Source organism: Molossus molossus, unplaced genomic scaffold (genome assembly GCF_014108415.1).
Source record: "Molossus molossus isolate mMolMol1 unplaced genomic scaffold, mMolMol1.p scaffold_m16_p_7, whole genome shotgun sequence".
Taxonomy (NCBI): Eukaryota; Metazoa; Chordata; class Mammalia; order Chiroptera; family Molossidae; genus Molossus; species Molossus molossus.
This window is the reverse complement of record NW_023425401.1, coordinates 21,335,438-21,358,002: the sequence shown is the minus strand read 5'-3', so window position 1 is coordinate 21,358,002 and position 22,565 is coordinate 21,335,438. Positions and strand designations below refer to the sequence as shown.

At 38.2% G+C, this 22,565-nt stretch overlaps 1 protein-coding gene across 1 annotated transcript in view; it reads left to right on the top strand.

The window, feature by feature from the left end:
- The window catches only part of AHR (aryl hydrocarbon receptor), a 40,077-nt gene extending 20,717 nt beyond the window's left edge, over positions 1-19,360 (top strand). The window contains exons 3-11 of the mRNA XM_036247349.1: positions 5,381-5,484; positions 5,769-5,858; positions 7,941-8,064; positions 9,580-9,710; positions 11,392-11,594; positions 12,339-12,448; positions 13,057-13,198; positions 14,929-16,156; positions 18,720-19,360. Of these exons, the coding sequence (XP_036103242.1) occupies positions 5,381-5,484; positions 5,769-5,858; positions 7,941-8,064; positions 9,580-9,710; positions 11,392-11,594; positions 12,339-12,448; positions 13,057-13,198; positions 14,929-16,156; positions 18,720-18,863 (2,276 nt within the window). The 3' untranslated portion in view covers positions 18,864-19,360. The remainder of the gene's footprint in view (positions 1-5,380; positions 5,485-5,768; positions 5,859-7,940; positions 8,065-9,579; positions 9,711-11,391; positions 11,595-12,338; positions 12,449-13,056; positions 13,199-14,928; positions 16,157-18,719) is intronic.
- Positions 19,361-22,565: the final 3,205 nt, after the last annotated feature.

Genomic DNA, 22,565 nt, shown 5'->3' with positions numbered 1-22,565 from the left:
CTCATGCCTGTGATGGGTGGAACTCTGCTCCCCAGAAGGCAGTGTTCATGCACTCGTCTGTGTGCAAAGCAAATGCAGCCCATTCCCGAGAGAGAAATTAACTGCCCTTGTTGGTTTCATTAATCCAGGACCTAACACGTGCTCACAGTAGAATTGCATGTAACTAAATGTAAAATGGGAAAAATGTTAACATCTCTGGAAGTCAGTTTCCACTTAATTGAGAGTAGAAATAGGTCTAAAAGTAAGGACTTCTTCAACTTCAGGATTATTTTTTGAAGTTTGCTAAGAAACATAGTAACCAGTTATGTAACCTACATCATTCATAAAGACACAAACTTATATTCACATTTTAAAAACTGAATTTACTTTTTTCTGCCTAGAAATTTCTAATCTGTCAATATCATCAGCAAGTATCTGACCTGTGTAGGCCTAGAAACTTAGAATATGTTTTCTTTAATTTCAGTTTGTTTCTTCTTCCCCTCAAAAGGAGAATACTTCACTTACAAAAGAAAACTTCATGTATTAAAATGAAATATTTATTGTTTGCCCTAAAGTATGTAGAAGAAACTCTTTTTAGGTACACTTAGTATATTTTGGGGGGAATTATTTAGAAATATTCATCTATCCCAGACTAAATAAATATATTTTTCTTATAGTTAAAAAAATACTGCATTATTTATTCCTATATAATTTATAAAAGTTTATATATAGTTGGTTGAATTTTATAATAAGTGATGGCTTTGCTCTCTTTTATGCTTATATCAGTGTGGGAACGGAATTTGACTTTTCCTTCCAGAAGTAATAAAGGGGATGATAAATATTATTATAAAATAAATTGAATTTCTATCAACAATTAGAGATTTAAAAGGCTTGTGCTTTTCCCTGGCAAGACATGTATCATGTCATCATTCCATTTAAATGCAAACTAGTAACAAAATACAGTTCACCACATGCCAACATTTCTTCCTCAAGAATTTCTCTCTTGAACAATTCAGAGCTTGTTTTTTGAAGAGGAATTACTTAGCTGGTAGGGAGAAATGGAAATCTGAGCTCAGATGTATAAGGAAGAAAGTGTCATAATAGAAAATATGGATATGGCTAAATCCATGTGGGACTAAGGCTTGAATTAGTCTGCAATGTGACAATTTAATAATGCTAAATTACAAATTGTAATTTGAATTCCATCATCAGCAAAATTTTTACTGTGTCATTTACTGATCTCTCAGTGGAGAAATAGTTGAAATAGTTTGACAGTTTATTATCTTAATGTTCCACCGAACATTCAATGTCACATCTTGACACTTTGGAGGACGTGTGGTCCCACAGATGGGATTTTAACCACTGTCCCTTCAGAGCAGCAAATGCTCCTCAAGCAGCAGACTCAGGTGACAACTTTTCCCAATGGTTACATTTTGTTTCTGTGAACTAGCATGTATTTAATCCCAGTGGTGTAATGTTAAAGGTGTCCTGTGCACCTGATTAGGCATATACTTTTCATGTACTGTTTTGAAGCACTTTCCTATCATTGCCGTAGATACGTCGTAGGCATCACAGCAGTGCTCTTGGATCCTCGCTAATGCTCTGTTCAGAGATGAGAAGAGGCTGTTTTCCTGGTGTGCACTTAGCGTCAGCTTTCCGTTATGGTTTGAGGGTGTGTAAACTGTGAGTTACAGGTCCCAGGTATTATCAACCAGGTACTCTACTTGTTATTTTAATCCTCACAAGAATTTGTCTCCAGAGGTATCACTGTCCTCATTTAAAGATGAAGAAAGCAAAGGTCAAAGATTGTTAGCAGGAGAGAAGTCTGGTAGGTGTGGTTACTAATAGCACGCACACTTAGGGCCAGGCTACCTGGGCTTTTAATCCAGTCTCTGCCACTTAAAGCTCTATGACCTTGGGAAAGTTTCTTAACCTCCCTAAGTCTCAGTTTCCTAATATACTGAAAGGTCAAGAATGTCCAGTCTCATAGGACTATTATGAAGATTAAATAAGATGTAATACATGGAAACTGCTTGGCACACAGTGTGTGCTCAGTGGGTATCCCACATTATTACTAAGGCAGTTACGGAAGATCACACAGACTCCAGGAAGAAGCACTGGTGACAGTCCTAGGTCACCTTCTTACTCTGCTGTTGCTTTCTGATCAAGGCAAGAAATGTCTGTGTAAAAGTGAGCAGTAGTAATTAATACAGCGTCCAGTAATTTTAAGAAGGGAGATGTAGTAGGTATGATATCAAGGAAGAGAGATCAAACTTCGTGAAAGGCATAAATTACATAGCTTGGGCTGAGAAGCCGGGACATAAAATAAGTTTTCTAAAAAGTTACATTGTGTCAAGCCAGTGTGGCTCACTGGTTGAGCGTCGACCCATGCACCAAGAGGTCGCCGGTTCGATTCCCGGTCAGGACACATGCCCAGGTTGTGGGCCAAATCCCCATTGGGGGGCATGCAGAAGGCAGCCAATGTTCTCTCTCATCGATGTTTCTAGCTCTCTCTCCCTCTTACTTCCTCTCTCTCTAAAAAAAAATCAATAAAGGAAAAAAATAAATAAAAAGTCACATTGTATTTATTTATTTATTTATTTATTTATTTATTTATTTAGTTAATCCTCACCCAAGGATTTTTTTTCATTGTTTTTTGGAGAGAGAGAGAGAGACAACGTTGATGTGAGAGACACACATTGATGGTTGCCTCCCACATGCACCCTGACCAGGGCCAGGCATCCATCGAACCTGCAACCCAGGTATGTACCGTTGACCAGAGATCGAACCCGCGACCCTTCGGTGCACGAGCTGAAGCTCTGACCACTGAACGACACCAGCCAGGGCACACTGTATATTTTTAGATGAGAATGGGAAGGGAGTTCACCCTCCCTGGACTCATCTTTGCACAATATTTACTTAAATCCTTTACTCATAGCCTTAAACATGAGAGCAACAGAAATATTTGTTTATTTTTGGAAGAACCCTCCAGTGATCCTTCCCCAAAATGCATTTGTCACTTTTCCTACTTAAGCAGTACTTATACATGTTAAATATATTTCCAACATTTAGAATTGTAGGCATTGTTGTTTAGAATGAGTTTGTTCTTTTTATTTTTTCTCAGAGTTCCTGTAATACTTTAATTAAATCTCATTCTGGTACTTAATATTCTTGACATTCTTTTCTAGTTCTTTATTTCCATAGCTTAGATTCCCTACTTAAGGGCAGTCTGTCTAATGTCTAATTACATTGGGTAATATCCCCAATACAAAGCCAGATACAAATTGTAAATTACTCTGAGTTGAATGGTCTCTTTCATGTCTTATTCATCTTCTCAGTGGCCCAATAACTCTAGTTGGAACTGACATCAATTCCATTAATTAAAAATTAATTTTAAAAGATTCTTACTAAGATAATTTAGACAGAGTAAGTTTGACACTGTTAATATCTATCCATTTTTGAGATCACTTTTCTTGTTTTATAATGTAAGGGTTTTGATTTTGTTGTCATTTTATAGCAAATCTTACTGATCTTCAGAATAATCTTACATTGTGCCGCATACTGGAAATTTTGGAAAAGTAGTAGAGTGGAGTTAACCCTGACATTGTGAGTTTTTAATGCATTTAAGCAAATTTGGCCATTAGAAAACAAGCTGCAACAATGAAACTTACAGAATAGAAAAGGAGAAAAGTCCTTTCTTCTGGTTTTCAATGAGAAAGATTAAGCATTTCCTTTGGTCTCGATTAACTGTTAGATCAATTAATTTACCTCAAACTATTTTTTTGGCCTAAGGAAATCTGTTCTCTGGCCTTTTGAAATGGTTATATTCTGAGGCCAGACTTTTGGCCTCTTCTTTCAAAGAGATATATTTCAAGTTCTGCGCAGGCAAGAACTTGGCATAAGATCCCAGCGTGACACATGCACTTGATGATTTACCAGAATATCTACTTCAAACAAGAAACGGTTTTATATGCGATGCTTTGCTCAGACTGAGAGAAAAGCTGGTTCTTCGTAAGTCTCCAGTTTTTCCCCAAGCCCCATTTTCTCTCTCACATAAGAGTCCAATGGAATAAGAAATCTTAAAGTCAGTTTTGTTTAATGGTTTCTCTTATTTAAATATCACAGGTTAAGAGAATAGAAAAATGGAAAGAGATTGTGGCTGTATCTGAAAGGTGTACTTGGTCACTAGTCAGTCCATGAGCTCTGGGAAACAGGCTGGTCGTGAAAGCTTCCATTGATTGAACGCTTGAGCTGCCGTGTGGCAGGAGCTTCATGTGTGTTCTCATTATTCTTCACAACAGTCTTGCAGGATGGTTGGTGGTTGGTTGGTGTCAATGACCACTTCACATATTAGGAGACAGGCTGCAGGAGCTCACACATTAAATGGCACAGCTAAGATTTGAACTTCCTCCCCCAGATACCAACATTCACGTGCTTTTAAGTAAGAATATTTGAGAGTGCTTGGAAAAATTCTAAACTAAATGGCAGTTATTATTTCTGTTCAGCTGTGTTGCTTCCCAGACTACAAATACACACACACGCACACAGACGCGCGCATGTACACGGGAGCATGCACACACGGTGGATGAGATGGGAGGGGAGGAGAGAGCATTACTTATGCCACCTCCAGCGATCATCCCACCAGGCCATCAGCCTTTCCTTCATATGTATCATCCTCAAGCAGTGAGAAGAGAGGAACGAAGGAGAAGCCACTTACAAGATGTCTGATACTTGGAATTAAACATAAAAATTAATGTACAAATCTTTTTTGTGGATAACTTTAATACACTCTAGTGGGACAAAGAATATAGACTCCAGCAAATGGAAAAACACATGTTCTCGGACAGAATGATTCAACATCATAAATATGATAATGTTTCATGAGTTGATTTATAGATTTAACATGTGCCCAATAATAATACTAAGCGGTTTTTTACCCTAAAACTAAAGATGACGATTCTAAACTTAATGGAAATATATTTCTTAATAAGGCGTATGTGGTTGGTTCTTTCTCCTCACCACCAGTAGTTGACTCATGTTTAGTTAAATGTATAGCGGTATTAGAATTGTGTATAGGTCGTTTTCTGAGGAGCCTTATTTTCACAGGTACGTAGATGGGAGAGGAAGGCGTATTTATAGCAGCGCCATGCAGTTCTTTGAAACTCCGAAGTTAGATGCCAGAAATCATGTAGTGAACTCATCAAAAATTACTTTTAAGAATTTGTCGTCTGACTTGGAAATTGCCCACTGGCAAAGGGTTATTTACTGTCATGACAGTGTCAGTAGACGCCAGTAGTTCCAGTTGTTCTCTCTCTGGTGTATCTTCTGTCAGAGCCCTTGGAAGCCACTGATTTTAAAAACTGCTGATTGCGTCATTGTTTTTCCCTTTTTTCTTCCATAGTTGCATTAAAATCCCCCCCAGCTGACAGAAGTGGAGTCCAGGATAACGGCAGAACAAAATTTGGGGAAGGCCTGAACTTTGATGAAGGAGAGTTCTTATTACAGGTACATTTTAGTAAATACATAGTTCCTTATCGTTAGGGTGACAGCTGGCAACGGGGAATGCAGTCCCTGGGTGCTCGTTTCCCGTTGGTGCTGCCTGCACTCATCTCTACAGCAGCTGTGCGTGGGGGCCACGCGGGGGTGGGGCAGCGGGACTTCATCATTCAGCCACTCTGAGAAGATTTCTTTTTCGAAGCAATAAAAGTCACAACTTGCATTGAAGTCAGTACTTATGAGTGACAACACTGTTAGTCACATTACTAATTTTATGACTTCTTTCTCTACAGGCTCTGAATGGCTTTGTGTTGGTTGTCACTACAGATGCTCTGGTCTTTTATGTTTCTTCTACTATACAAGACTACCTAGGGTTTCAGCAGGTAAGTGTTTTTAGGTCATTAATTTTTTTTTTAAATTAACTTTCTACTTTTTATGTATCTTGTACTTTAGGGACACAATCAATAATTGGTATATAAAAAATATCAATGAAAATATATACTATAGAATAAAAAGCATTCCTTTTTAGCTAGTGTATTTTTATGCTAGTAATAATTTACTACATTATAATTTCCTTAAATGTGTATGGGATTTATGGATATTGTGTTTCTTCTTCCACTTACTAAGGAACACTTACATAAAAGAAACGTCCAGGTTTGAAAAGGGGCAGGAAAGAGGATGTTGCCATCTAATGAGCAGGACATATGATAAATGCGAAATGAATGAGGTGATATATAAAGGTATGAACAAAACACCATGGCTCATACCTTTAATTCTGGCTTTTGGAGATTATGGAAGTTTTCCTGAAGGAAATAGTATTTAAGCTAACTTAAAGAAAGCAGAGGGTTCAGATGGCTTGACAGTTGTGGAGGGAACACAGAGAAGAAAAGATAGAAGCACTAGAAGCAGTAGCCTGGACGTCCTTAAAGGAGGTGGCTGTGCCTGGGGTGTTCGGTGTTGCTGATGAATAGTGAGTACGTGGATGGTAAGGAAGGGGCCGGCTGTATCTGAGGGATTCGTCAGGGCTCTTGAATGCTAGCTATACTTATGCATCAGTAGGTCCTGCAGTCTAGCCTGCATAAGACTCACCTGAAGAACTTGATACAATCTTAGAAAATCTTTAGGCCTCAACCCCGGTGTTGTGACTCAGTAGATCCGAGTGGGCCCATGAATTTGCACTTCTGACAAGCTCACAGGTGACGTCAAGGCCGCTGGTTTGAGGAGCACTGTTGGCACTATTACGTAAGCTAATCTGTGATCCGTGCACAGTGGAAGCCACGAAAGGTGTGTGTTGAAGGGAATGTGTATGCTTCAGCCTGTGTTGCAGATGAGAACTCTGGCCGTTGGGTAATGCCTGCCATAGGGTGGTCACGCTAGAAGGTCAGGTTCCTAGGGAGATTTCTCTAGATGGCTAAAGCAGTGGGGTCTGGCTACTACCGCAATTTCTGAGGGTATTCCTAAAGATAATTTGCTGGCCCAGAGTAAGAATTGCTTTCAGACTTTTAAATTATAAAGAAAAGACACTAATGTCTATGGAAAGACCTATTTGAAACTTAATTACTTAGTTATCTTAATTATTGTTTGAAAATGTGATTCCTAACAGTCAAGAAATCAAAGAGATTGACTATTTCCCAATCTATTTTTTTCCTCATGTGTACACATTAGCCTAGATGTTCTTTAAGAAAACACGTGTCTGACATGGGTGGTGGTTTAGGCCCCATTGAACTGGAGTCACTCCTCAGGGGTGATGACGTGGATACAGTGGATCACCGCCAACCATTCTTTTTAGGTGCTTAGGATGGAATAAAATAGAATACTCCGTGTTATCACATGAAGTGTTTTGTGAAACATTTTTCCATGTGTGTATATGCACACATGTGATGCATGGAAAATGTATTCAGTACCACGAGCTGCAGTAAAAAAAGGTTTGGAAAATGCTGGTCAAGGGCTCAGCACTGTGGCAAATGCTGAGAGGCCAGTGGCGGAGGGAGGGTTCTGGAACTGGTAAAGGCATATCCCACACCCTAGAGTCCACTTGGAGCAATTCAGTCAACAGAAAACTGTTAAAGAACAGTGGAGAAAATACACAGTGAATACTATCTAGCTTAGAGAAGTCACAGACAACTGAGCGTTCAGATAAGGTTTCATGCGGAAAAAAAGTAGGACTTAAAAGATCAAAAAGGGATAAAAATAAGTAAAATTTAATATGTTGCAATTAAGGAGTGGAGAGGTGACTTATTTGACTGAAAAACATTCATGTGGCAAATAACTTTCGGCTTACCAGTTACAGTGCTAGCCCCTAGCTTTTCCTGTCGTGACCAGAGAGCTTTGCGATCCATCTGATTCAGTCATCACCACTAACGAGTGCTCACTAAGCGAGCTAGGTTCTGAAGGTGCTTGAGTAGGTCATGTTTGTTTTTTAAATCAGCACTATTGTTTTCTTTTCTTGTATTTGTTCTCCTTAGTCTGATGTCATACATCAAAGTGTGTATGAACTTATCCATACCGAAGACCGAGCTGAATTTCAGCGTCAGTTGCACTGGGCATTAAAACCTTCACAGTGTACAGACTCTGGACAAAGAATCGATGGTAAGAATATTTATCAAAGATAGCTTTAGGTCCTGGACAGTTTGCTCAGCGGTTAGAGCATTGGCCTGTGGACTAGAGAGACCCGGGTTCGGTTCCCGCTAGGGGCGTGAGCCTCGGTTGCAGTTTGTCCCCGGCCCTGGTTGGGGTTGTGTGGGTGGCAGCCTAGTCGATGTGTCTCTCTCACATCGATGTTTCTCTCTCTCTTCCCCCATCTCTCCCTCCCGCTCTGTCTGAGGATGGATACGGAAATGACCTCGGGTGAGGATGAAAAAAAAAAGATAGCTTTGGGTCCTGGCGGGGTGGCTCAGTTGGTTAGAGCGTTTCCCCATATGCCAAGGTTGTGGGCTCGATCCCCGGTCAGAGCACATACAAGAATCAGCGAATGCATAACTAAGTAGAACAGCAAAACGATGTTTCTCTGTCTCTCTTTCTCTAAAATCAGTAAATACATTTTCAAAAGATAGCTTTGGTGTTTTTAACATAATTCTCTGAAAGGAAGCAGAGAGCCTGTAGGGGCATAGAACTCCCTGGTGTAGGTAGGAAAAGTGGCGGAAAGCCACGTGTCTGTGGCTGCTGCAGGTCACAGAGACTAGTGAGCTAAGGAATATTGTTTTTTCCTCCAAAAATTGAATTATTTTATTATTTATCTTATTAATATATTTTTGGTTAATTTGCACCCAGGAATATTTTTTCCATTGATTTTTGTTTGTTTTAGAGAGAGTGGAAGGTAGTTATGGGGGTAGAGGGATGGAGAGAGAGAAACATTGATGTGAGAGAAACACATCGACTGGTTGCCTCCCGCATGGGCCCCGACCAGGGCCAGGGATCAAACCTGCAGCCCAGGTGTGTGCCCTTGACAGGGGATCAAACCTGAGACCCTTCGGTGTGTGGGCTGATGCTGTAACCACTGACTCACACCAGTCAGAGCTGTTTTGCTAATTTATTTTAATTACATTTTATTTTTATAATGATTTTGTTTGATATAAAAATGAATACATCTAAAAAATATTGTGACAGCTTTGATGACTGTCAAGTGGAAAAGTGTTGCCACGCTCAGGAACACGCTTCATAAAACTCCTCGTTGTGAAGGATGGGAAGGAATGTACAAAGTTGATGCCGGTGCGGGTGTGAATTATTCTGTGTGTAAAAGGCCCAAAACAAAAAAAGCAAACTAGCATATTCAAGTATTTTTTAAAAAACACTTTTCCAATGCCAAGAGTGTTTTCAGAAGTTCATAGAAGTGTTAAAAAGAAAAAAAAAATGGTGTTAAAAGTATAGAAGTTGTTGGCAGTGATTGGTCAATGGAAAAAAAAACAAAACTGAGTAGGTCAAGTTCTATGAGGTAATAAAAGTGACACTAAGTTTTAGTTTCATTAGCTCCCCTTCTGAAAATGATTATCTTTTTGCATTTTGCATACAGACTCCAATTTAGAAATGAACACAAACTTCAACTGTCCAAACGCTTAATTTTATAGCAAAATGGAAAATAAATGTGTGTTGCTGTTATTTCTCCAGAAGCTAATGGCCTCGCCCAGCCCGTGGTCTACTATAACCCGGACCAGCTGCCTCCGGAAAGCTCCGCGTTCATGGAGAGGTGCTTCATATGTCGACTGCGGTGTCTGCTGGACAACTCCTCCGGCTTTCTGGTGAGCGGCAGCTCTTAGGTCCTGGCATTTACTAGCAGTCTAGGGAAATAAAATAGATGAGCCGAAACCAATATCCTTTGGTTATATTTGCATTTGGCTTTAAAAATCTGTTTCATCAAATTATTTTAGGAAAATAACTTTTTAAATATAATTGCATCTTTTCTATGACCCCAAGATCCTATCCTTTAGGGATACAGTCACAAAGGTTGAGGGAAATAACATAGAAGCTTCTATTTTGCCTAGTTTTAGGACTTTTTAGGTATATGATAAAGAACTATGTAGCCCTTCTTTAATAGAAGAATCTTCTTCAGATGTAATGCCTGCTAGACAGAGAAATTATCCTGGCCTTCTCCACATGGCTAGGATAACTGCCATGTAAAAACGTGGATGTACATTCGTGATTGCAGAATCATCGTGTGGTCTGAACACCTGGGTAGGATCACCACAGAGCAGTTTAGGCAGGATGCTGAGAGTGTGTGCAGATGGTCTGTCTTCTTCGTCATCGTCCTCTGTAACCTTAAGAGATGCACCCCCCCAAGTGTGCTAAATAAGTTTGGAAGAAAATGGGTTTTCTTACTGCAGGACTTCTCAGAGCCTTTACAAAAGGGTTACATATGCTGTGATCCCCAATGGAGAGGATCACTGAACCCTTTGTTAGAAGGTCTAGTTCCGTTCATCTTACAGCTCTTCCTCGAATTGCAGTATTTGGCTTCCTAGGCTGCCTCACACATAAAAGAGGCATGAAAATCTTTGTCTAACATCACCCTGTTTTTTATTTAGAAAATAAGGGCAGCATAGCTATCCCAAAGTGGACCAGCACAGGAGACAGAGACTACAAGGCATGTGTTGCATTACTTTTGTGAATTATCAGGAATTAGAAATAATCAAATCTTAAACATGAGCAAACAATGATTTTTGTTTGTGTGTTTATTTCTGAAGATAATTTTGCTGACCTAGAGTTAGAATTGCTTTGAGATAATTTCCTTAGTACTGATGATCAGTGAGCATGTATTTTTTGAAATGGAGTCTGAGTGTAATTGTGTCTTTTCTTTGTTGTGCTGTTATCAATGCTGATATTAGAATTATCCCTTGGCCTGGTTACTGTTTTAAACAACTAAATTGATCATGCTCATGCTTAAATTGTCTTTGTTTCCTCTGTCTTCTGTATTATTCTTTATCTTTAATAGAGCTCTGCATTCTTTGTGATTTTATGAGTCCTTTTAATGCTTTAATAAAATTGCATTTTATCTCTATACAAAAGATTACCAGGAGCTATGAAACATACCATGAACTGTGGAATAATAGCTGTGCGTGTTTATAAATTAAATGTACTTGATCACCATTCAGTCGGGAAATATATATTGAGTGCACAGTGTGCAAGGAGCTGAGCGAGGCGCCATGAGGGACATGTGCACACTTAGAAAGTAATACAGGTATTCTTGTCGTGACCATTAAAACGCCAGGAGTGGTTCACCTCTCTGTCCCTTTAGGCTAGTCCTCATAGTACATTTTGGGATTGTTTTAATGGGCTTCCTGTGGACAGAGGAATGAAAAAGTAGCCGTTGTAAGCCTCAAGGACCTTAGATGTCATGGATGTGACCATGACTGAGCCATTTTAAAAGGAATGATTTTAAACTGTTGATTGTAATGAACTGTTTTTGGGGTTTTTTTTTTTTTTGAGGCAATGAATTTCCAAGGGAAGTTGAAGTATCTTCACGGCCAGAACAAGAAAGGGAAGGATGGATCGGTGCTCCCCCCTCAGTTAGCTCTGTTTGCCATAGCTACTCCACTGCAGCCGCCATCCATACTGGAAATCCGAACCAAAAATTTCATCTTTAGAACAAAACACAAACTAGACTTTACACCTACTGGTTGTGATGCCAAGTAAGTAAAACTTCTTCAGTTTTATTTTTATCAAATGTATGTGTTGTGCAATGTAGATCTCTCTTAGCATGTAAAACATATCGTGTACATTCTAATACTGTATATTATTATAATAGCAATTTCATACTCTTTTAGTCTTTCTTTTAAAATAATTCATACGGTTCACAAAATCATCCTATTATTTTATAATTTTTTTTGCAGTACTTGCTCCAGTTTCTGTATCATAAAGATGATGTGCTTAATTAGTAAGACTGTTAGTTTTATATTTCTAAATTATACGAATGTTTTAATTTTTAGCCCTAGAAGTATAGTAACTTTCAGAGAATTATGGCATATGATATTAAGCATCCATATATTAAAATATATCACTGCTTTTCTCCTTTCTAATATGGTAATACAGAGAGGTTTGAAAAGCCCTGCCCCTCAAAATAGGAGTTCAAACATTCTAGATTTTTATTAAAGATTTTGTTTTTCCTACATAATCGACTGTTAGATTTATCCTTAACCATACTAACTTTCGTGGCTTTATTCAGGAGAATAAAATAGTCTAGAGCTGAAATTTACAACCATAAGCAAAAGCAGTTACATAGACTTGGTTAATTTTTTCTACTGGCTAATGTAAAAATTCTGGATGTCAAGTAAAAACCTATTGCAGAAAATAGCGTTGGCTGATGAAAGTATGTTGCCCACTTCATTTATGCTAAATTTTAATTTTATTCCTTGACCTTTCTGTTTTTTCAACAGAGGAAAACTCGTCCTGGGCTATACGGAAGCAGAGCTGTGCACGCGAGGGTCAGGGTACCAGTTTATTCACGCGGCCGATATGCTGTACTGCGCCGAGTACCACATCCGGAGTAAGCTGTAGCTCCTTGCGAACATGTCGTCAGAAAGGCACAGACTCTAGTGCATGTTTCGGATTACTACATAATGTAACGTGGTTAAGGAAACTGGATAACCTGTTACTGTGTATCACACTTTTATGATTAACCTGAGTTACCCTCTTGGCCCATTAACTGCTCCATAGCTGCCACACTGCAATCTGTAGTAGTTTACTGTAGAAAGGACCATGTTTTGCTCAGGAGTTTGGTTTTTGGTGTTTTTTTTTTTTTGGATGGTATCATTATTCATTCAAAATTTATATCAGTATAGATTAAATTTGTAGGAAACATTTCCTATTTAAATTTAAAACAATTTTTATCTTTTTTTCCCCAAAAACTATAGTCTCTATAATTTCATGTGTTACTAGAATTGTCTGTTACTTAGCCTTTTGAATGATAAATGTAGTCTGAAGTAGGAAAAATAACAACTCCAAAGAACTATTTTCATGCATTTTAACATACTGTTAAAAAGCTGTCAAGATATTTATCATCTTCAGTGATGAATGGAATATGTCAGGGGAGCTGTGTCTCCGAGATTCTCTTTAATATGTTGATTTGAGGTTTGATAATTGTTTTTATTTTAGTGATTAAGACTGGAGAGAGTGGCATGGTGGTGTTCAGGCTTCTTACCAAAGACAATCGGTGGACCTGGGTCCAGTCCAATGCACGCTTGGTTTACAAAAATGGAAGACCGGATTACATCATCGCCACTCAGAGGCCTCTGACGTAAGCACGCAGACTTAGAATGTTTGCTCTTAGGCTTTTTTGTATGTTTTATTTTAATAACACTTTGGTTTATTTTAATAACACTTTGGTTTATACATGCTTTTACTGGAAAATTTACTCTGCAAATGAAAACTATAAAATTTAAAAATTACGTATAGAAAGAAAAGACATAGGCGAGGACAGTGAGGAGATAGAGCTGAGAAACGTGCCGGAGCCACTAACTATGTAGAGCTGTGGAGGAGAATAACAAGAAAATGTCAGGGTTTTAGCCAGAGTGTGTGCAGGACAGGTGAAAAGCTAGTGCCATCTGTAAAATAAAAATGTAGCAATGCTTTGTTTAACACATGTTTTCTTGTTTTGAACCGGCAACCCAGGCCCCGTTGGTCTGACGCTCCAACCGCTGAGCCATACCAGCCAGGGCTTAAGTTTCCTATAGATTCTGGAAATCAGGATTTTGTCAAATATGTGCATTGTAAATGTTCTTTAGAGGACTAAAAATTAAGATCAGTTTTTCTCCTTATGTCTATTTAAAGCCCTACAATATTTATGAAGCAGCGCCTCTAGCCATACCAGTAGTGCCACGAAATTTTGTTTATATTTTATTTTAGTGTGTGGTAGGAATCATCAACATCCCAAATCATCCATGGTGAGTGTGCATTAATGGATTAGGGCACATTTTTAGATTAAAACAAACACTTGTCTACTATTTTATCTACTTTTTTAAAAGTTGGATATGCAACATTTATTAAAAGGCCGGTTTTGCTCAATGCTTGGAGCATCGGCTCACAGACCAGTGAATCGCGGGTTTGATTCCAGCCAAGGGCCACGTACATTGGTTGCGGTTCGTCCCTGGCCCTGGTCAGGGTCACATGCAGGAGGCAACCTGTGGATGTGTCCCTCTCACATCGATGTCTCTCTCTCCCCCTCTATCTGAAGATAAATAGAAAAATATCCTCTGGTGAGGATTTAAAAAAAAAAAGGCCACTTTTTCTTCACTGCATTTTGATCAGATGATGTCTGTGGTTCTGTTTCTGGATCTGTTATGTTCCATTGGTCTAGTTGTCTATTTTTTTTTACCAGCAGCACATTGTTTTAATTACGCTGTAATAAATCTTGATATCTGAGTGTATGCCCTCCATTTTGTTTAGGACTTTTTGTTCTTAAAGATTGCCTTGCGTTTCTTGACCCCTTTATATTGTCAGATTCCCACCAGAAAATCTAAAGGGATTCCCATGTGATCCCAAATATCCCAAATCTGTATTTGGAATTACCCTGAAACTATAGCTCATTTTGGAAGAATTAACATCTTTATAATACTTAATATTCCAGCCCATGAACATTTGTATGTACATAACACTTAGGGGTGCAAGGTTATGTATTATTTACCTGGTTATTTACCTGTGTCTTTATCTCAATAATGGGTTGTATTTTTTCTTACATGAGTCTTATACTTCTTTTATTAATTTTATTCCTAGATGTGTTACAGTGCTGTTTTAATTTTCATGTTGTGCATTATGCTAATCTTTTTCTTTTTAGCTTCTGAGTTTTGTGTTTTATATAGAGATGCCTTCCCACTCGGATTCCCAAATTCTACAGTTTATTTTTATATTTGCATTTTTATTACATATAACAATTTAATGGCACTAGTCATCAGGAAAATGTATGTCAAAATAAAGTTTTTGTTCCCTGCTGTCGTTACAGTGTATTTTGTTTACTGTTTTTGATTTTAGAGATGAAGAAGGAACAGAGCATCTAAAAAAACGAAACTTGAAGTTGCCTTTTATGTTTGCCACTGGAGAAGCTGTGTTGTACGAGATAACCAACCTCTTTTCTTCCATAATGGATCCTTTACCAGCAAGGACTAAAAATGATGCTAGTGGAAGAGATTCTGCTACCCAGTCAACTCTAAGTAAGGATTCTCCCCATCCCAGTTCTCTCTTTAATGCCATCATGCAACAAGACGAGTCTGTTTATCTCTGTCCTGCTTCAAATAGCACACCTTTTGAAAGAAAAATTTTTAATGAATCTGGGGACAACAGCAATAATTGGCAAGACTCTATTGCACCGATAGGAAGTGATATCCTGAAACATGAGCAAATCGGTCAGCCTCAGGAAATGAACCCGACGCTCTCTGAAGGCCACGTAGGGCTCCTCCCAGAGAGCAAAAACAGTGACTTGTACAGCATTATGAAACACCTAGGCGTGGATTTTGAAGATATTACACACATGCAGCAGAACGAGGAATTCTTTAGAACTGACTTTTCTGGTGAGGATGACTTCAGAGACATTGACATAACAAATGAAATCCTGACATTCGTCCAGGATTCTTTAAACAAGCCCACCTTCGAGTATCCAGGTTACCAGCAGCAGCTGTCCACGGTGCTGACCTCCAGCTGTGTGGTCCAGGAGCACCTCCAGCTAGAGCCGCAGCACCGGCACAGCCTCGCAGTTGCGGAGCAGCAGCAGCAGCTCTGCCAGAAGATGAAGCACATGCAAGTCAACGGCATGTTTGCAAATTGGAGCCCCAACCAGTCCGTGCCTTTCAGCTGTTCTCAGCAAGACCTACAGCAGTATAATGTCTTTGCAGACTTACCTGGGACCAACCCAGAGTTTCCCTACAAAGCTGAGATGGAGACCATGCCTTACACCCAGAACTTGATGCCCTGTAACCAGTCTGTGCTACCACAGCAGTCCAAGGAGACACCGTTAGACTTTCCCATGGGGAATTTTGAACCATCCCCATACCCTGCTACTGCTTCTAATTTAGAAGATTTTGTCACATGTTTACAAGCTCCTGAAAACCAAAAACTGAATCCACAGTCAACCCTAGTGTCTCCGCAGACGTGTTATGCGGGGGCTGTGTCCATGTACCCATGTCAGCTGGAAGCTCAGCAGAGCAGTGTGGCTGCGATGCAGTACAACCCCACCGTGCCGGGCCCACAGGCGTTTTTACCCCAGGTAATGCCCTTCAGCCACATGCACCCTTTCGGTGATTCTCCTTACAGTATCAGCACCCGAGTTTATGCATGGTTACGTCAGGACTGACCTGATCTAGTATTTACAGCATTTATGTCGGAGCATTTCTAATTATTCTGTGACTTTCATGAGCCAGTACTTTTCCAGTAGGTTTTGCGCACAAGTGTATCATATTTACCTGAATTGTAAGGGAGAAAGAAAGGGCTGAAGCAACGAGAATATGGCCGTAAGTTACCAGGTGAAATTAGTTTAGGATAGATATTTTGGTTCATCTTTCTTGATTCTTTAAAATGACACGCCTTTTAAAAATTCAAACTTCAAAAATATATTTGAATTTTAATAAATAATTTTCTCTGCTTTTAAGCCAATGTCAGCTCTATATTAAAACACTACATAGGTGTGTTTCTTTGCATGCCTTTGCCCCCAACAATCCCTGGAATTTAGCCCTTGTTTTTCTGACAGCTGGATGTCTGTCATGGGACTGGAGGTTGATACTGTTACTGTCACTGTTTAAATGTGTCATCAGAACCCTCCTAGCAGCAAGCACACTTTAAATCGAAAAACAGTCACTTAAAAAAACAAACCTGATTTTATCTGCTCTCTTTGGCCACCCAGGAATTTAGCATGTTTGCATATATGCTTTTCCATTAGAAAATAGTTCATTTAAAAATGTATTTCAAAGTTTAGTTTTGAAGAAAATCCTGACTGAAATGAACGGCATTGGTGTCTGTGTACTGTGTGTCAGAGTACGGTCATTGAATAGTGTCTCTAGAGTACGGTCATTGAATAGTGTCACTAGAGTATGGTCATTGAATAGTGTTACTTGAATTTTGATCCCTAATTGTTCTTTTACACATTTGATTTACTCTGATTGTATATGAGCTAAGAAAAAAAGGCAGTGAAAGTTTTTCTTATTCTCATTCCTGACATCCTTCAATCATATTAAAATTTAATATTCAGTTACTGACTATTTTACTACAATGCAGTAAAGTTAAGCATGGGTAGATTTATATATTCTGGAGTACAAAGTGTAGAAAACTTATTTATGTAACATTACACTTTGAACAGGGCTTGCATTAGCTCATGAGTTCTTAACAGTGATGCCTTCACTATTTTGTGTTACTTCTTTATGAAAAATGAGAATTCTGGAGACCTGTCTCCCCCCCCTGCAGAGTAGCCACTCGACAGGTGGCTACTCCCAGATGAGCTTAAGTGTAAAATAGACACCAATTTTGGAGATTTGACTTAAAAAAAGAATGTGAAGCACCATTTTTTGTTGATTTCATGTTGAAATGATAAATTTCGGCTACATTAGGTTAAATTACATATGCAGCTCACATATTTCTATTCAGCACTGCTCGAGACAGTGTATTTAAAGAGAATCGCTGGCACATTTAATGACCTGAGAGGAATTTAAGACCCAACATTCTCCAGGCAAATAACATGACCCTCCATTGGAATAGTTGCCATTAGTTGAAGATCTAGATTATGTGCTTTTTACTATATGTTTTGGAGGATCTTTGAAGAAATCAACATTTTGATTACTAAAGCCTAATGTTACTTACCTAGGAATTAAGGGTATGATTTTCATCTGTTTGAAGGTTTCTGCAGCTCTCGCTAGGTGTACACTCTAAAGCCTCCGTAAAATGCTGCAGAACTATCTCAGTGTCTTCCTCTTTACCCCCTGTAGCAGTTACAGAAACCAGACTAATTTCATTGGAAGATGGCAAGAAAGAGCATTTTATTTTAATAACTTGATTCTGTAATTAGGATAGTAATTATAGTGGTACTTAATAATTAAAAGGATAGTACAAATAAGACATTGGTTTAGGAGATCATACCCATGGTATAATATTTAGTAGTAGGTATAAACCTCCAGCAAATTAGAACTAGCCTCTTCTGGAAAAGTCTTAGGTCATCTGCCATTCCAATACAGTCATCTCCAAATGTAATACATTCCTTGGTCCCTAGAATTTCAGATAAAATCTGGTCAAGGCAAACTTACTTATTACAGAGAATACACAGGGTGTGGCAAAAGGTAGGGAAAATAACACTGTACTCACAACTGTAAACCTACTTTGCCATACCTTGTACGACTGTGATTTGTGACTGCTACACTTTGATTCATCAATTTCTATCAGAATTGAAGGCCTACTCTCCTGATATATGGAATGCCAAATCGGAAGTGACAGTTATATTACTCTTCTGTATAATCTATTGGAGAATCCAAAAGGTTTTAAATGCACTGATATGCAAGATGTCCCCCAAAAATGTATACAGGGTGGCTGTAGATTGTTACATTTTGAAAATGAAATGTATTTTAATAAACACTGGCTTTATTAAGTGTGTATACCTTTTTTGAGGACACCCTATATATGTGCTCAGTATATTTTCATTGAATAATTTAAAATTTAGCAGCAATAAAGTAATTTGAAGTTTAACATGTAGGGTCAGTATTTTAAAATACATTTTAATATACTATTTAATGGCTTAAGATACTTGCAAGATCCATTTTAATAAATCGCATTGCTGTCTTTGTTTTCAGTTTCAGAATGGAGTTTTAAATGAAATCTATCCAGCCAAGTTAAATACTATAAATAACACTCAGACTACCACACATCTTCAGTCTCTTCATCGTCCATCAGAAGCCAGACCTTTTCCTGATTTGACAGCCGGTAGATTCCTGTAATTCCAAGCCCAGTTTTTACCTTGGTTCACATTAGTTGGCGAAAGATTACAGTTACTGAAACTGTCAGTGTTGGACCTCAGCAAGTTCGCATGGAGGCATTGATGTATGTTGTCCTCGCTGTTAATACCAAACCACGTTGTAACGTTTTTTGAAGAGGAGTTAAAAATGTAACAAAATTACATTTACTATAGTCCTTCAAATAGAAAGTGTGCAACCACAGCCTGGAGAGAGACCATCCACATTTCACATCCTGAGCACCACAAACTGTGAAAAATGTATTCATGGGAACTGTAAGGCCTTCTTAAATAAGAACATTTTCTCCATTGGTATTATTTCTGTTGGAATAAAAGAGAAATGCTTTAAGTTTTCAACAAGTTACCAAATTATTTCTCATGTATTTAGGGCTGCGTCTATCTCAGATGTTAAAATAAGTTGTTTGGTGCTTTTCTTCTTCTTTGTTAATGTAAGTGCCTCACAGTTTTTTCTACCTATAACACTGTAGGATGTATATTTTATATAAAATATACTTTTAAAAAAATTAATAGCATTCTATGCACAAATATTATTTGCATTTCTTAAATTCAGTCATTTTTATTAATACAGGCATGTTATAACTGCACTACCCACCTACTTCTTCAGGTAAAGAACTAATAATGATTTGAAAAGATAATTATTTATTATATAATCTAGTTGCTTCTAGACTTTAAATGTGCCTTACGTTGCAAAAATTTGAAAGTAAAATGTCTTTTCAAATTATTTCTTAATTATATTATATGAATGTGAATATTAAGACAGCAGCACTAAAATTTCAACAGTGTTTTCAGAAGAAAGAGATATACCACCTTTTCCCTCCACTAAAATCTCCACCCTGGTAGTTGGTCGTTGCAGTACGAAAATCCGCTGCTAAAGGCAACCACGTGTTACCAGCCTGCAATGGAGAGCGGACGCTTGGCTCCTGCGCCGTTCGATAAATTAAAGCACCCCTCCCATGTGTACAGGTTCCTTACAAACTGTTTTAGATCTGTAATCTTTTAAGATAATAGTATGTTGACTTTATAAATTTCACTTAGTACAGTGGAAATTGTTTTTCTCATATTTGAGAAGTGTTAAGATTGAATATAGCAATGTTTGGTGCAAAGTATTGTCATGCGTGAAATGAATGGTGCATTGTGTGCTTTATAATGAACAAATTTATTGGTAAAATATTTTGAATTTTTCATTTAAAAATAGTCCATATTTCATATGCACATAAATAGTTGTTTGGGTTTTACGTATCAGTCTTAAGAAATCGAATAGTGAATGCAACTGCTTTTAAGTTGGTATTGTGAAAAAGACAACCGTGCACTTCTGTTACTTTCAAACACTGGGCTGTTTCTATGATACAGACACCTTTATTATCAGCAAGGCAAATTTAGTCACCCTAAATCACTGCTGTCATCAGATGATTGAGAAAACGTGCCACCATCTGCCACTCAACTGTGACGTCTGACGGGCGTATGACATGTTTCGCATATATTCTATAAAAACATGGAATCCCAGGCTGAGATTCAGGATTCAAATACATTTTTCTTTCTTTTTTTGTAAGTTAATGTACATAAAAGTGGCTTCAGACAATATGTATGTCAGTTTTATGCATTTTCACTCAGAATTTTGAATCTGTAGAATCAATGTAAGTGTTGAAAACAACAAATTTGCCTAAAACATTTCATAATGTTCCAGCCTGAGCTGTCACGAAAGATTTAGACCAGTGGTCTACATTGATAATCCGTTTTTACATTTAAACTTTTCATTAAAAGTCTTCCTATAAACCATTTTTGTTAGTCTTTCCTCATGTCACTGGATAAATCGTTTAGTGGAAAACAGGCTTTTTAAATTGTATGACAACAATTAGTCACGCACTTACAAAATGAAAGCAATATTGTGCATTTTTATCTCTATAAAATAACTAAAACTTCTCTGAGAAGCACAAAATCACATTAAACCAAATGCTCCTTTGTCTGCATTGCTCAGTATGCCAAAACAAAGCGAGAAAGCTCTGTGTGCTGCTACGCTGAGGGATTTATTTCTAGATGGTGTGCACGTCTGAGGACATGGGCATGTCTGCTTTGAGCTTGTCCTGTACAAGTGTTCTCACAGCATCTGAAGACGTCCCAGTGTCCCGAAGAGGCATGAAGCTTTCAGTCATTACTATGCACAGGCCTAGTGTTTTCCAGTATTACTAACTTTGAGGTAAATGTTTTCATGACTTTTCTCTTTCCTTCTAAACGTTACTGCTTTACATATGCCATGCATACGTGTTTGTTTAAAATATGATTTATAATATCCTTACTATTATCAAACAAAATTGTATATAATAATATATATGGTAATAAAATAATCAAGTATTGATATGTTTTCATGTAAATTCTTTCTGGTTCATATAAAGGACAGTTGTATTTATAGTACAGTATTATAACTATGTTAAAGTCCGTCTATAATATTTAAGGATATGTTAAGGAATCCATAAATTTCTTACAGAGTTCTGCCCCTGGATATATTGGCATTGATCTAAATATAAAAACACATTCCAGTAATATTATAATTTAAAATGCTTCTGAAATGGATGATTCTAGCCTTAACCCATGTTAGTTATATTTTGTGCTTCAATTAGAAAATACTGCCCACCACCTACACTCTCTAAAATACAAATAGAACATCAAGCCTTTGGTGTTCAAGTCATAACTGCCAATCACTTGCCAAGAATTCTGTAATTAAAATTCTCTCAAAAAAAATTTTGTGAGAAAAACTGTTATTCTAGCAGCAATTATTTTTGTTTGATGCATATCCTTTATAATCAGATATTTTTCTCAGCAGCCTAATATAAACAGAGCAAGTTAGCATCAGACTGAATTCTAAACATTTCAGAAAAATTAATACTGAGTCTTTTGTCAGTTGAAAATCCAGAGAATCAGATTGCTGATCTCTTCTTTTATTCAAACGGCCTCTGTCGGCACGAGGGACCTTCGCTTGCTGCCTTCACTACGCCTGCCGAGCACCGATCCAGGATGTTCGCTGCCTCCAGGACTAGGCAATGCTCCCAAGTTTTCTCCCAACGTAGGCAGGTGACCTTGCTTCCAGGTTTGCTAATAAAATTCAGACCATCAAATAAAAATCCACAACATCCTAAGTAGGTGTGTCTGTGCCTTCAGCTCAACAACACCGCTACCCTTGGTCGGTTAGGCTCACCTCCAGTGTAGGAGGAGGCAAGGTCCCCCTAACTCCAGACTCGCCCTCCTTTCCAGTTCTCGTGCACTTACCTCTGCATTTCCCTTGTCCAGGGCCTTTCTCTCCCCTTCTCGGCAGCCCTGGAAAAAAATTAGTCCCTCTTGCATCTCTTTTCTTACTAAAGTACTTTTTAGCTCCTGTCTCTCAAACAGTTTTTGATCTCCTGAAATCTGGGTTTGTTTTCTACCGTCTGTGTATTTATTCTGTTGAAGCTGACTTAACTCCGTTCTTACCATAGGCTGATTCTCTATGACCCTGGAAACAAATTTCACCCTCATTGAACTTTTTTTTTTCCATTGAGCTTCCATGATATTAGTTGTCCTGCACCCTTTCCCTGTCTTTGTTAGCTAGTCCCCCCCTCCCCTCCTCCCCGCTACCTAGCAACTGGCTTAGTTATGACCATTTGTGGTTCTTTCTCTACATACTCGTCCTGTGGAA